This window comes from Mus caroli, chromosome 9, assembly GCF_900094665.2.
Source record: "Mus caroli chromosome 9, CAROLI_EIJ_v1.1, whole genome shotgun sequence".
Classification (NCBI taxonomy): domain Eukaryota; kingdom Metazoa; phylum Chordata; class Mammalia; order Rodentia; family Muridae; genus Mus; species Mus caroli.
In genome coordinates this window covers 58,048,683-58,064,015 of record NC_034578.1, presented here as the reverse complement: position 1 = coordinate 58,064,015, position 15,333 = coordinate 58,048,683, and the positions used below count along the sequence as shown (strand labels likewise).

The 15,333-nt window shown below is 45.4% G+C and overlaps 1 protein-coding gene across 2 annotated transcripts in view; it reads right to left on the bottom strand.

Annotated features, from left to right (window-relative positions):
• Window positions 1-5,233: 5,233 nt before the first annotated feature.
• Uaca (uveal autoantigen with coiled-coil domains and ankyrin repeats) overlaps window positions 5,234-15,333 on the bottom strand; it is an 84,389-nt gene continuing 74,289 nt past the window's right edge. For both annotated transcript variants that reach the window (XM_021172627.1, XM_021172628.2), the window contains exons 16-19: window positions 12,441-15,149; window positions 10,761-10,913; window positions 8,686-8,751; window positions 5,234-5,430 (exon numbers count right to left, since the gene is read on the bottom strand). In XM_021172627.1, coding sequence (XP_021028286.1) covers window positions 5,359-5,430; window positions 8,686-8,751; window positions 10,761-10,913; window positions 12,441-15,149 — 3,000 coding nt within the window. In that variant the 3' untranslated portion in view covers window positions 5,234-5,358. The remainder of the gene's footprint in view (window positions 5,431-8,685; window positions 8,752-10,760; window positions 10,914-12,440; window positions 15,150-15,333) is intronic.

Here is a 15,333-nt window from a genome sequence, read left to right as displayed (position 1 = left end):
AGAGAGAGAGAGAGAGAGAGAGAGAGAGAGAGAGAGAGAGAGAGAGAGAGAACGTATTAGCATCTCCTCTGTCTTTAGGGGCCTTGAAGGATTTCTGGAGAAGGCGTTTTCACACTGATCTGTAACCTTCAGTATCCTCTCAGGGATACGTTTTTTTTCACAGTCCAATCAGCAGGGAGGAGATGTTGTCACTCTGCCTTCTTGCAGGGTACCATTTGGAAGTGGCCTTCACCCTTTGCTCCTCATCTCCGAGAAAGCTACTTAATGATGCATAAAACGAATTATTATAAAATAAGGCGGACTCTGCACGGCAGCTGCTCACAGTGTGGAAAATCACAATTTTTCATGGCCTGTTTTCTTTGAAAATGTGTGCCCTTTCCCTATCCTTAATGCGTTCTGTATATGTAAAATAAATACTCCTCACAGCAGGACCCTGGCTCAGAGGCCTTAAAACCTAATAAAAGAGTCCTGTAGTTTAATGGTCCTTAAATGCTCAACATCTTTTTCACTTAATGTAAAATCCATCGGATCTAATAGCCATGACTGAATTATAGATATATAATTTTTTCTATTAAATGTTAATCTTCTGACTTGGCGCAGCAATAGACGCTCTAAATTATTAAGAAGGCAATAACCTCTCTAAACTCTTTTCAGACTTCAGGATATTCCCAGGTCTGCTATCATAAAAAATAAATCTGCAAACCTGCATACAATAAATAAGAATCTCGCCTATTAAATAAGTCAATTTGATAGCAAATAACAATTATGGAGATGTTGTTTTCTTGATGTCTCCTCCTCTGTTTTGTTAAATATAAATTCATATATACATATAAATATGTATACATATATATGTGACCAAATTATGTGTCTATATAACTAGGGTAGCAGACTTCAAAAAGCCTCCCTTTTTCATTTACATATGACATTTCTGTTATCTTCTTTTGGCTGGATCCATTCACTGGTGATGTTTGCTCAAGCAGGCATAAATAATGAAAATACATTGTAATCCATTAAGGGTGCCACATACCCAATTATGCTAACCGTAGCCCTTGCACTGCCTCGGGAGGTTTGTGGGAAGCCATTTCTGTCCTGGGTTCATGCTTTTATTTTAAAATCTATATACTCACTTATGGCAAAGGTAAGTGCAGGGTCATGGAGTTGTTCTGTGGGTACCATCTAATGCCTTAACACCCCTCTACTCAGTCCTGCCAAACATTCCTCTATGCCAGCCCCCTTAGCACTTGGTAACCAACCTTTAACACATGGGTTTGAGGGAACATTTAAGATCCAACTCATAACAAAACTATACTAACTTTGCCTGAAATTTTAGAACAATATAGGTACACCCAGTGCTTACTCACTGCAGGAATATTTCATTTAGAGAGAGAATGACATGGGGGCTTGGGGTGTGTAGCGTAGGGCATGTGCCCTATGCTTGCAAGTGTGTGGAGGTCAGAGGACAGCTTGGGGGAGTGGGTTCCAGGGATCAAATCAAGTTCTAAGGTTCAGTGTAAGCACCTTCCCCTGGTGAGTACCGTGTGGATGCCTGGAGCCTTCAGAGACCAAAGGAAGGTACTGGATTCCCTGTAACTGGAGTTACAGGTAGATGTGAGCTGCCTCATGTGGGGAATGATCTGGAACCAAACCATTTCCCCAGGCCCCCGCTGGCTCAATTTTAATAGATAATTATTAATACTGACAGCAGATAAATAAAAATGAGCTTGCCCGATGAGTAGGATCAAACAAACAAACAAACAAACGAACACCCCTAAGGATTGGAGAATAACGGAGCATACCCCTGTTAGAATTCCCCGATTCAAGCTGGAGAAATGGCTCCATGCTCTTTCAGAGGTCCTGAGTTCAATTCCCAGCAACCACATGGTGGCTCACAAACATCTGTAACAGGATCTGATGCCCTCCTTATGGTGTCTGAAGACAGTTACTGTGTACAGATATAAATAAAATAATTAAAAAAAAAAAAGAATTCAGTGACTTTCCCAGAGAACTTGTAGATCCTTAGGTGACAACTGGTTACTTCAGGTCTCACAGTCTTTCTGAACATAAAACAGAAATATGAGCATCCATGACCTATGTTCTTCCGACTTCTAACTAAAATGCCTTCATCACCAATGCTTTAAATGTGATCTCAGCCTGGCATGTCCAGAGGTGAGTGGATGACAACAGGATCAGCCTAAGAGGGTCTCAGCATCTTCTTCCATATCTGGGTCCCTGCCAGTTTTTACTCCAAGTTCTCCAAAGATAAGAAATGGAAAACTTAACTTTCAAGTCTTCTTTATATAAGGATACTCAAAAGAATTCTAAAGAAAAGAGTTTTTGACAGGAGAAGACAAAATGCAGGGGATGGACACATATACTGATCTTGCAGGGGACTCCAGCTGTTCCTAGAACCGGTGTCAAGAGGCTCATAGCCACCTGTCACTCCAGCTCCAGGGAATTTGATGCCCTCTTCTGGCCTCCATGGGCACTGCACTCATGTGCACATACACAAAATTAAAAAAACAAAACAAAAAACAAAAATAAAATATGCATAAGGTTACTTCCCCTACTATCAAGGAGAACAGTAGACTGTTGGACTTCAGTATGTGGCACCAAAATCTTAAAAACAGAATACAGGACAAATGACAACACTAAACTACTTAAGGAAGCAGATGTCCCTCCTGTAAACTTTATGTGCCTGCCTCAAGAATTCAAAGTAAATCAATCCGACTTTTCATTGTTTATACACAGAAGAAAGGTGGAATATGCTGACTTATAAGAATGCCATCATGCCACTTGCAGGGAAATGCATGTGACTGAAGTCACTAAGTTAAGCTATTAGGTCAGTTTCAGAAAGACAGACAGCACCTGTTTCCTCTCAATAGTGGTTCCCAGATTTTACAGAGACATAAGATCATAGGTGTTCAGATGACCTGAAAGCATAAATCACATTATCTAGGGAATAAGGGGAATTGGTGGGAGTTGGGTATCAGGGTATGGGGTGAGTATGCTTAACATTCATTATGTGCTGGCATGGAAGTGCCCTTATGTAACCGCATATTAAAACATGATTTTTCAAAAAAAGAAATATGGTGGCATACCCCTGGTGTTAGTGGTGATTTTTCCAACTGTATTCTATAAAGATAGGAATTTAAAAAAAAAGAAAACAACTAGGTTCAGAACACTCAAGGATTATTAAGGCACAGTTTGCAATGCCTAAAACCCCAGCACCAAGGAGGCAGAGACAGGAGATTCTCAGGGAAAGCTGGCTCACTAATCCAGCTGACTCTCAAGTTCTAGGTTCAACTGAGAGTCCCTGCTTCAATAGATGAAATCGTAAGCAATAGAAAAAGATACACAACATCAACTTAGGAGCTCTACATGTGCACATACCTGTGCACGCACACACATACGCACCCATATACACAATGGACATGCATGTACACACTACACACACACAAGCTCAGCTGAAATGATCTGTTTATGAAATGAAATGCAAATCATCAAATTAGAGATTTTTAGTGTGAACAGCAAACAAAATATTAATCAAAGTAAAGATATAAATTCTCCTTAGAAAGATGCAGTTAGTAGAAATAGCTTGTTAGAGAATTTGCCACAAAATATATCCAATTCCATTATCTTTTTGCTGTCTTTATTCTGGAAGCATTACTGCATTGTGGCACTGTTGTCTAAAACTTCAAGATGTTTTCCCAAATCACGAATGCTAATTTTGCAAGAAACTTGTGTGTCCTGTTATTAATCCCATTCAGACGGCGCTCCTATAAATAAGTCTGAGACATTTGGAGGACTCATGTAGAATGAGTGTTTGATTACAACAGTTGCAAATGTCAAAACCATTGTTCTCATTTTAAAGACAATGGTGAGAAAAGTCAGCCTCGGTAAGGAAAGGTTAAAATGCTGCTGTGGAGACCAGGAGGCAGGCTTCTCACCAATTCCTCAACTGTCCCACTCCTGCCTGTTCCTGAGCTGTGTGAACTAGCACTGCAAAACATATATGAAAAGACATCCACTTTAAAAGGTATTAGCATAAGAAGAAGGCAAAACACTCCTCAGACTGCTCAACAGATGTGTGACAGGATTTTCCCTGTCCAATCACACTAAAATATTAGGGCAGCAGGAGGCCTGTGATTGGACAGGGAAAAGGGAGGCGGAGCTAAGAGTGGCAGGGTCAGAGAGTGTCTCAGAGGGGAGAAAAGAGAAGGCCAAGACGGAGGACAGACAGGAGGAAGAACCTGATCCCGCAAGGCTTTTGATAGCCACAGGTGGTTATGATGATATAAGGGTAGAATAATAGGGATAAAGCTTTTATCATTATCAACTGGTTCTGAAATTATTGTATTGGCATCTTGTAAACTGAGAATTTATTAATGCATAAATCTGATTGGTAAATTATAAGCTTCAGGAGTTTTGATTTACTTGGTTACTGGCTTAAGGATCACAGGAAGAAAAATACGACTTGTTTGTAAGTATGTGTGCGCACACGGGGGAATGTGCATGTGGAGGCCTGAGGCTGATACTAGCATCTTTGTCAACTTCTCCCTATCTCACTTTTTGAGGCAGGGTCTCTCCCTGAACCTGTGGCTGAGTTGAGCTGGCTAGACTGGCCGGCCAGTGTCTGCTGCATCGGCCTCCTCAGCGCTGGAATTATAGGTGCATGCTGTTACACTTGGGGGTGGGAATCTGGGTCCTGAGGGACTGAGCTCAGGTCCTCATGCTTCCCTAAAAATCACTTTCCTTACTGAGTCATCTCCTCACCCCCTGGTAGGTCTTTTGATCCACTTAAAAGTAGCTATCAGCTAAACTTAGTTCTCAAAAATCAATCTTTCAGTGCTATTTCAGCCTCAACTCCTTTTTATATGGACCCATTTAGATGGCTCATATTTTAACATGGACTCAACTATTTTTAAAATATAGCTTTAAAAAGTATAATTACAAGGGTGTGGTGGTGCTTGCCTTTAATCCCAGCATCCAGCATTCAGAAGCAGGTGGTTCTCTGTGAGTTCAAGGCCAGTCTGGTCTACAAAGTGAGTTCCAGGATGGTCAGGGCTATAAAGACAAACCCTGTCTCAAAAGACAAAACAAAAAACAAAAAGGAATAAAAAACTTAAAAGTACAAACACAAAAGTGGCTGTTTGCCACTGTGTGAAATAAACGTACACAGAATATCAGCTTTGAGTCCACTGGAAAGCTCGCTGACACACTCATCTCAGAAAAGTAAAATTCAACAACGGAACAAAATATAGTTTATTTTACTGATACTATCAGAGTAAGGCCCAGAAGAGCACAGAGTGGCACCCAGAATGCATAGCACCAGCAGGACAGGCTCCAAGTCAGCTGCCGCTAGCACACGAGGCCTTGTCGCATCTGTATGATCTGCAGTAGGGCTGCCTGCACATCTTCATCCATGTGGCCCTGCAGAGAAGGGAGAGGGTGCGTGTCATCTTTCCTGAACTCCAAAGGTGAGGCCTTTATCCTAGGGCACACCTCATCATTCTAAGAGTGCCCCATAGGAACAAAGGCATCAGGTCACACGGAGGAAGTACACAGGAGGGGCTCCTGAAAACCAACGGGCAACAACGGCCTCTGCAGTATACCTTGCAAACAATAAGGTCCATGAACATTTCCCATGGCTGTTGTGGAGTGTGTGTGCAAGTGCATGTGTGTGTGTGTGTGTGGTGTGTGTATGTGTGTGTAACCTCAGCTAGAGCTTGCCGTTTGGCTGGTGAGCATCCCTATCCAGCTTGCCCAGGGCTGGGCTTGGAGACAGGCTGCCACACCCACTCAGCAGTTCCTTGGTGCTGGGGATCTGAACTCTGGTCCTCAACCTTGTAGAAAAAGTGCTTTGCCCACTCAGCCACCTCCCTGCCCTGCCCCTCTGAGGAGAAAAGCGACTGAGGAAAAAAATTCCTATAGTGACAATGTCACATAAGCAGGATGACACATCCCTGCAGCACATCTTCTCACTCAGTGACATAGCAATCCTTCTCCAAAGCCAGGTTACTGCTCACTTCTATGTGCTATCCACTATGCAGACATATTAACTGTCCTCGCCTCTTCCCTAGTGTCAGACATTTAATATATGTTTATAATATTTTATATGCACCGGGTATATGGTGAACAACTATAATATCATAACTCAGGAAATAGAGGCAGGAAGATCAGGAATTCAAGGACTGCCTGGACTACATGAGACCAGTCTCAAAAACCCAAGACACAGTAACAAAAAGCCAGCTCAATATTTGAATTTTCAAAGGACTACAACATTTTGCTTATTAGAAATAGCTATTTACACTTCCACCTGACTGGATATAAAAGACCCATTTTCCTAACTATTGGCAATGAAAGGTACCTCTTCTATATACACTGGCATCTCTCCTGTTGCAGTTGAGTGTGTAAATCATTTATATTTTAAAAGAAAACACTTAAAAGTTTTAAAGTAGGGGCTGGAGAGATGGCTCAGTGTGTAAGAGTGGTTGCTCTGCAAATGTGAGGCCCTGGGTTTGAATTCCCAGCACCCACATAAAAACCCTGGGAAAAGCTGTAAGAGCCTATAACCTTAGCATTGCAGAGTAGAGGCAGGTGGATCAAGAGCTCTCTGGTTGACCAGCCTAGCTGAACTGTGAGCTTCAGGCTAGTTAGTGACAGACCATGCCTCCAGGCAAGAAGGCGGAGAGCAGAGTAAGAAAAGCACCCAATGTCCTGGCCTGGCCTCCACACACACCTGCATGTGTGTGCAACACACACTCACACACACACACACACACACACACTCATACACACAGACATACACAGATACACACACACTCATACACAGAGACACACAGATACACACACACTCACACACAGACACACATGCTCATATACAGACACACACATACACACTCTTTTAAGTAGCAGGGTTAAGCAGATGCAAATCTGTGGCAGGCTTCTACGCTTCTGCTCTCTTCTTTATTATTAATTTATTACGGGAGCATCTGAGTAGGCTTTGGCAGGACACATCTATGAATATAAAAAGTTTTGCCTCCCAAATCTGTTTTTACAGCAGCAGGGTGTTTAAATTTCAAATGTTAGCCACAGTTGACTAAACTGGATCCATAGTTAACTGCACGGTGCCAGCCGGCAAGACGCCTTCAGATGCCAAGTGCTGCTGTTGCTTCATTAGGACGCAGCAGAAAACAATTAGAGATTTCAGAACGGCACATTACACAAAGGAGAAAGGTCATGACGCTGTCATGGTGTTCTGCTCTGCCCCCTCTGGCCAAGACTAGGATGTTTCTCACCCTTTCTAGTATTGAGTTTCTGTGTGTGTGTGTGTGTGTGTGTGTATGCAGAAGGCATCAGGTGTCCTGCTTTACCACTCTTTGCACTATTTCCTGAGATATCATCTCTCACTGAACCTAACTCTGGGCTGGTGGTAATCCTCGGTAATCCTCTTGTCTCTACCACTCTGGGAGCTGGGCTCACAGGCACTCAGGTAGCCATGCCTGTCTCTTTCCATGGGTTCCAGGATCAGAACCCAGGCCCCCACGTTTGGCCAGCAAGTGCGTTTACCCACTGAGCCATCTCTGCAGCCTGATCTGTGCTGTTCTATCCTCTCATAAACGTCCTGTTCTGATGCCCATTGACAGCTCTAGTAAGTGAAATAATCTTTCAGAGCTCAGCAAATGTCCTATCCGCTCAGAGAGCAGCAGGGAGCACCCTTCATGCCGTCTCTCTTTTTAGAGCCCCCTCCAACCCTGCAGGAAAAGTAGACTACTGATTTTAAGAATCAGATGTCAGAAAGTACGTTTACTATTTAATTGAGTGCTCTTTTTAAAAAATCATGGTTCTTTGAAATTTGCTGTCTTCCCTCCTTGCTTCTGTTTGTTTTTAACAGAACAGTGTGGCTCACACATCTCAAACCCAAATAACTTCTAGTATCCCTCACTCGTGATTCCAACATTGTCTCTTTCAGTACGTCTTCCTGCACAATCTATTCTGAGAATGCGGGAGACTATTTGCTCGGCTGCCACGGAGCAGAAACAACTCATCTCCCACACCCTAAACATTTTCTTAGCATATTTCTTTTATAGGCCTTCTCAGGACAACACAAAAGAAGAGAATTTACAGTCCTCTGCTTCACTGAGTTTAAGGCTCCCTGAGTAAATAAGCAATTATAACTGACCAATTTTCCCTTAAATTCTTACAATTTTGTGCATATCCCCTTTGTCCTATTCCGATTTTTCAAGTGTTTGCTACTTCAAAGAACCCCCCCCCAAAAGCTACCAGGAAACATATGCAGCCCCATTCACTCTCTCTTTCTCCCCCTACGCTCCACCTCCCCCCCCCCCTGCTGACAGCCACGTGTGATGTCAAGGCATTATCCCAGCTAGCGACACTGTTAACGTGAGCTGCCATCGTGTGTTGCCAAACTGTCTAGCGGATGAGTGGCAAGCAGATGGAGACAACACTAAATTTAAGATGTTGTGTTGCTGTGTAGCTTTGTAAATTGTTCTGGGAGATATGCAAGCCATGATTAAAAGAAACACAATTATTTTTAAATAAGCATATGGGCTAGAGCAACTTCAAATGTCAATTACATGCATGTAAGTTTATTCAAAAAATAAAAACAGTATTTTATTTTTCCCTAAAATGAATAGTCTTTTCCAAAGACATAGCTGTTCCTACCTGTGCGGCACTGAGGAGGTGTGTCCGGTAGATAGCAATAACTTCTTGGTGCTGTCTGTCAGCATCCTATAGCCGTGGGAAAGAAGACAGAGGAGAATGTTAGCACGCATGGGTGCAAGACCAGGAGACTTGCAGAAGTGAGTGTGAGACCTCCTGCTGCCGATTGGCAGGTTATTAAAGGGTTCCTGCCACCCTTAGAACAGAAGCGCGGACACTGAATTACACATGATGGAGCCACTGTAAGGTTTTCCCTAATACATATTCATGCTCCCAGGAAAGCTACACCACTTACCCCAAGTCACAGAGGATCACTGTGTGTGTGTGTGTGTGCATCTGTCTGTCTGTCTATGTGTCTGTGTGTCTCTGTGTCTATGTAGAGCCCACAGAGGCCAAAGGCATCAGATTCCATGGAATGATATTATGGGTTGTTGAGTGCTGTCCAATGTGGGCTCTAGGAACGGAACTTGAGTTCTCTGCCAGAGCAGTATAGACTTCTAATTGCTGACCCATCTCTCAAGTCCAGGTCAACAAAAAAGCTTTTGTTTTTGTTGCTATTATTAATGATCATGAATACTGCTTTCATGTGGGAGGACAGGAATGGGAATGTGGATGTAGATGGACACACACAGAGACTTAAAAAAAAAACATAAATATTTCTTAAAAACACATGGCTTTTGCTATTTGGACTCTGAAGACCAAGCTGACAAGCGTGGTTTCTCTCTCATCTGTAAGGAGGCATCCCCCTGGAGTCTTTGAGCCAGCACTGCAAAAGGGAAGAGGTAGCTCAGCCCTGGACCCCTAGAATGGGACACTGGAGGAAGCGCTCTCCTCCCACCCCACCAGTAAGTACCTTCCTCGGTTGTCAGGCTTGTGCACTAAGTGCTGTCCCCTGCTGTGCCACCTCCCAGAACCTCTGCTCTTGATGCCACTTACAGATGTGTTCCACTGTGCTCACTAGGCCTGCCTTTTGTCACCCCCGGATGGTGGCCAGATACCACCTCTGGGTATTTTCATTCTACTTCCGTGGCCTGGAAGACCCTCTACCTCCCATTCACCCAGCTGAGTGCTCTACACACTCAGGCCAGTTCCCCATGGATGCTAGCCTTTCCTTCCTGGGAACAGGCTGTTTGAATGTGACCGGCCCCAGACTCTGTGTGTTAGAGGTAGTTCCCAGTCACCACCGCCCATAGGTAAGAGGTGATTAGATCCAATATTGATAATGACATTGTTAATGTCATCATCACAGGCTTCTTCCTACCAGAATGGGGTCCTTATGAGCAGAGAGCTTGGCCCCTCTTGCTCTGGCTTTCCCGTGTGACAGCTCCTGCCATGTTGTGACACAGCCAGGTTTTCATCAGATGCAACCCCTCTAGAGCCATGAGCCAAGAAAGTCTCCCTAAACTACTCTGCTCTGAAGAATGGCACCAGAGGCACAGTTCAGAGAGAGGACAACAAGATGCTTATTGGAGTGGCACACATTAGGCATCAAATAAATGGCACTATCATACTATAAGTTGTGGTAACATTAAATAAAGATCCCACACGAGTGTAAAGTCAGCTTCAAATGCATTTCAACTCCACGGAAGCTACGTGCATACACTCACACACACATACTTACACACACGGATTCACCCATAACATACATATACTCACACTCACATACACTCACAAATACACACACTCATGGACACATAATATACTCATACGCACTCACTCACACACTCATATACACTCACATTCACACACTCTCACACACAAAAATACATACACACTCATGACACATACACACATAACACTCACATTCACTCACACACACACACTCACAGTCACACTCACTCACACATACACACACTCACACACTCACTTGCACACACATTCACAGTCACACACTCACTCACACATGCACACACTCACAGTCACACACACTCACAGTCACATACTCACTCACACATACACACACACACTCACAGTCACACACTTACACACACACACTCTCACAGTCACACACTCACACACATGGTCACACTCACTAGCTCACTCCGCCAACCCTACCCCTCAGTGCCAGGGACACTCACAGCCAGCTGCTGCTGCAGATCCCTCACTCGCTGCTGCAGAGTATCCACCAGCTGGCTCTGCCGCTTGGTGGGGCTGCCACTGCTGTAGGTGAGCTGAGAAAGGCCGTTGAGCGCCTGCTTTAGTCTTTCGACATCATTCAGAAGTTCAGTTATCTTTTGAGAGACAGAGAGAAATTGTAGGAAAACACAGACCATCCTTGTGGATGAAAACCCTCACACAGAAATCACTCCTCACTTGAGACACGAACTTTAAACAGCGGGTAAGATGCTGCCAAGAGTCTACCGACAGAATACACAGCATACTATTTGTACAAGTTCTTGGACTTAATTCCAGTAAATGTCTTCCAAAGACAACACCAAATTGAGAATAAACATCATGAATGTCCTAAGCCTGGAACATGAGCCTAGTTCTCTGAGCATGAAGGGGCCTCTGATGTTTAACACTGGAAAGGGGTTTTATTAGATGGAGCGTGAAGACTGAAAAAGCTTGGCTCGTGTGCACACAGGATTAACTTATGGGCTTTCTTCTCATCAAGGGTTGTAGTATTTATTCAAACAAGTTTTTTTGTTTTGGTTTGGTTTGTTTTTAATTTATTTTTAATGTGTCTGTGTGCAGTGCCTACAGAGGCCAGCAGATGGCGTCATGTTCCCCCCCAAACTGGAGTGACAGATTGTGAGCTGACCAAAACATCAGTGCTAAGTCTTCTGGAAGAGCAGCCAGCAAGTGCTTTTAACTGCTAAGCCGCCTCTGCTGTCCCAGGAATCGCGCTGTTTAATAACTGGCAATATGCATAAGTAGATGCAGGACTCAGCTATCACAATGACGTGTTACTGCATCCTAACTACTTTGCACATAAGCCGAGCGGATTTAAATGTGCTAGCTCTATGGGAAGCCGTGCTGCTGGGGAGGGCTGAGGCCGAGGCTGCTTTTACTCATTCCACAATTCCCCAGCGCATACAGGCCATTTCATAATTACTTAGTGAATGTATTAAGTTGTGATCAGTTTTCATCTCCATGATATAAACTGGACATCTAACAGCTTCAAAAATAGTATGCGTACCTATTCTGTAAAACTCAACCACAAGGAAGAAAACCAAGAGGGAAAGATAAATTAAAAATCCTGCTCCTAACATGTTTTAATTTAACGAACAGCAAAGCTAAAATGAACCTGAAGTCTGGGGGGAACTATTGGCTACAGGCTAGACTGGCCACTGAGGACTGAGGGTAAAGGTGAAGGGTTAGGTGCACAAAGCGCAGCAAAGCACCAAAAGGACCAAACATCCCAGGCCAGGTTTGTAGAAACGCCTGTGGGCAGGATGCATGGTGACTTGGGCTCAGCGTGCTGGTATAGGTGAGTAGGGAGACGGAGTCTGGATGCTCCCCAGTGACTTTGACTCCTGGCAGCCAGAAGCCCACAAGATTCGGATTCATTGCTACAAGACAGTGAGCTTTAGTCTCCCCTCCGTCCCTAATCGTCAGCTGAGGGAACAGACAGAAGAAATGCCTTTGATTTTTGTGCTTTTCCAATTTAGAATTTTTTTTCACACACCTGTGGTCAAACTGGAAGGGTGGTGCTTTACAAATGGCTTGGTAGACCGGACTGTGGGGTTCTGTGCTAAGGGGCCACTGCCGTACATTAGGATTCCCCCACCCAGCCTCGAGGTCTGTGCCGTGCCTACCTTATTATCCTTGGCTTCGATCTGCTTGGCGGACTCCTGGATCCTCTGCTGCAGTTCCATGATCGTCGTCAGGGACTTGTCACAGCGCTCCTTCTGGTCCCTGATCTCCTGCTCGATGCTCAGGTGGAGCAGTTCCTTCTCGTCCTTGGCAGAGACCTTCTCCTCACACGCTTGGTCGTACTTCCTGTTCAGGCTGGCCAGTTTGTCATTTAAGTTGGAAATCTGGGTCTCCAAGTCGTTCTTGGTGGCTTTGTACTTCGACATGTCGACAACCTCTCTGGTCTCTAAGTTCTTCAGTGCCTGCTTGGTGGTCTGAACCTCCGTCTGGAGTTTGGAGACTTCCTTGGTTTTCTTCTGGCTTTCCTCTTCCTTTTCTCTCAGGCTGGCTTTCATGATCCCGACTTCTTTCTCAAGGGTTTCCTTTAGCTTCAGGTGCTCCGCCAGGGTCACTGAGGAGTTCTTCTGATTCTCCAGCAGCTGCTGAAGCTGGCTCACCGTCTGCTGCTCTTGCTCCAGACACCTCTGCTTACTCCTCAGCTCCTCTTTCAACTGCTCAATTGTGCCGTTGAGAGATTTTTTCAGAGCCTCCACCTGCTCCAGCGGGACCGGCTGCTTCTGCAGAAGATTCTGGGCTGCCAGGATCTCGGAGGCCTGCTTGGCCTTTTCTTCTACCAGCTTCTCTCTCTCGCTCTTCACGTCGCTGTACTTTTGGGACAGGTCCTTCAGCTGCTTGCTGAGCTCTTCTACCTTGCCGCTCAGCGCTCTTTCTGCTTCCCGGGCCTCTTCTGCCAAAGCGTTCCTATCCTGCAGCTCCTTCTGAAGGGAGGCCAGGTCTGCCCGCAGCCTCTCGTTCTCTTGCTTGCCCTTCTTGACCTCTTCGTCCCTCTGGCGACACTTGTGCGTCTGCTCTGATAACTGCTCCTTCAGTCCTTTCTCTGTGGCCTTGAACTTGCGCTCACACTCTTCCAAGCGGGCAAGGGGTGCGTACTTCAGCTTGATGCACTCCTGGATGGTGTCCAGCTCCTTTTTCTGGGCCTTGATTTCAGCGTGGAGTGAGATGATCTCCTCCTGGCCCTGGCGGTGGTCAGCCAGGATGGCAGCTTTGGCCTCCTGCGCCTCCTTCAGACTCTGGCTCACCGTGCTCATCCTTCTCGAGTGCTCCTCCAGGCTCACATAGTCAGCCTTCATCTGATTCTGAATGTTCTCCAGGTTCCTCCTCAATACTTCGTTCTCATCTCTTAGTTTTGAAACCTCCTGGCTCGTGTCGTCAAACCTTTTCTTCGCCTCCAGTAAGGCTCTGTTGGTTTTCTCCACGGTGCTGTTCAGGGAGGCCTTCACCTCCTCGTGGGTCTTGGCAGGCACATACTGGCTACTCAGAGTCTTTTTCAAGCTGCTGTTTTCAGACATAAGTGCACGTATTTTCTCCTGACCCTCACCACATTTTTTATTAAGCTCAGACAGTTGCTTTTTCAGTTCTGCGATATTGGATTTCAGACCCATTAGCTCCTTTTCATGTTTCTCGGGAGCTACAAACACAGCTTCCAGGCGGCTGACATTCTTAGTCAACTTATCGTTCTCCGCCAGCAGTCTCTCTGCTTCCTGCTTCTTCTCCGTGTATCTCTGTGTTGCCTCCGAAAGCTTCTTATTCAAATCCTCCACGTTTACGTCATGCGACCTCTTCATCTCCTCGCTGACCCTTAGAGGCACGTAGCGCGTTTTCATCTCCACTGTGAGGCTATGCACCTGCTGGTTGAGAAGTTTGTTGTCGGCGTGGAGTTTTTCCACGTCTTTCTGCAGCGTTTGGTTTTTGAGGGTCAGCTCTGACACCTTCTTCCCCAGCTCTCCCGACTTCTGCTCCAACCTGCTTCTGAGCTGTTCATGCTCCTCTGGCCTGATATGCTGGGCCCTGACACTCTCCAGGTCCCGCTTCAGCTGTCGAATTTCCCCCTGAGCGCTTTCATAGTCCCGCCCCACCTCCGCCAGCCTTTTCACTTTCTCATTGATGTCATTGGATAATGAGCTCTTCATGCTTTCAAATTTCTCTGTGGGGACGGAAAGGGCCAGCTTAGCCCCCAGCTCCTTCAGCTGGCCCTCCAGTTCCACGACCCGTCGCCCCCTCCTCTCCAGCTCGACTTCACATGTGCCGCATTCCTTCTGCAATCGCTTATTCTCTTCCACCAGCCTGCCCTCCTCTCTCTTGAACTCTCCCACCAGCATCTCGCTCTGTTTGATCTGGCTCCGCAGCTTGCCCACCTCTGCCGAAGCGCCTTCGTATTTGCCTTTCAGGTCTTTCAGCTGCTCCCTCAGTTCCTCGATGATGCGGTGGCTCCCCGTGGCCGCTTCGTTGGTCAGGTGCTCTTTGAGGGCGAGGAAGTGGGTCTGCATTTGCTTGACTTTCCCTTCGGACTCGTACATCCTCTTCTGCACGTCTTTGAGGGCATCTTCCAGCTGCTTGATCTGTTCGTCCGAGTCTTCCTTGACTCTCTCGCACTCCAGAGCTAAGGCTTTGCACTCCGCCACCTTGTGAGCCAGTTCGTTTTGGAACTTCAGTCGGTCCTGTTTTGCCGAGTCATAGTAAGTTCGCAAGGTTTCCAATTCTTTCTTTAAAATCTCATTTTCAGAGTATGAGGTCTGACTGGGTAAAGACAACTCTAGAGGCCTTAACATAGACCTGCTCTGCATATGGGGAGGTACACCCGGTGATGCACACTGCCAAACAAACAAACAAACAAACAAAAACCATTAACCACAGAACCTAACAGTCACTGTGGTGACTTCTATTTTATAGAGGGCGCTACACAGTATCTACATCATCAGTAATCAAAAGGTTTTCAGATTAGGAAGATGGGAGAGATGGGAGGAGCAAAATAAAGAATCGATTTTGGTTAAGAAA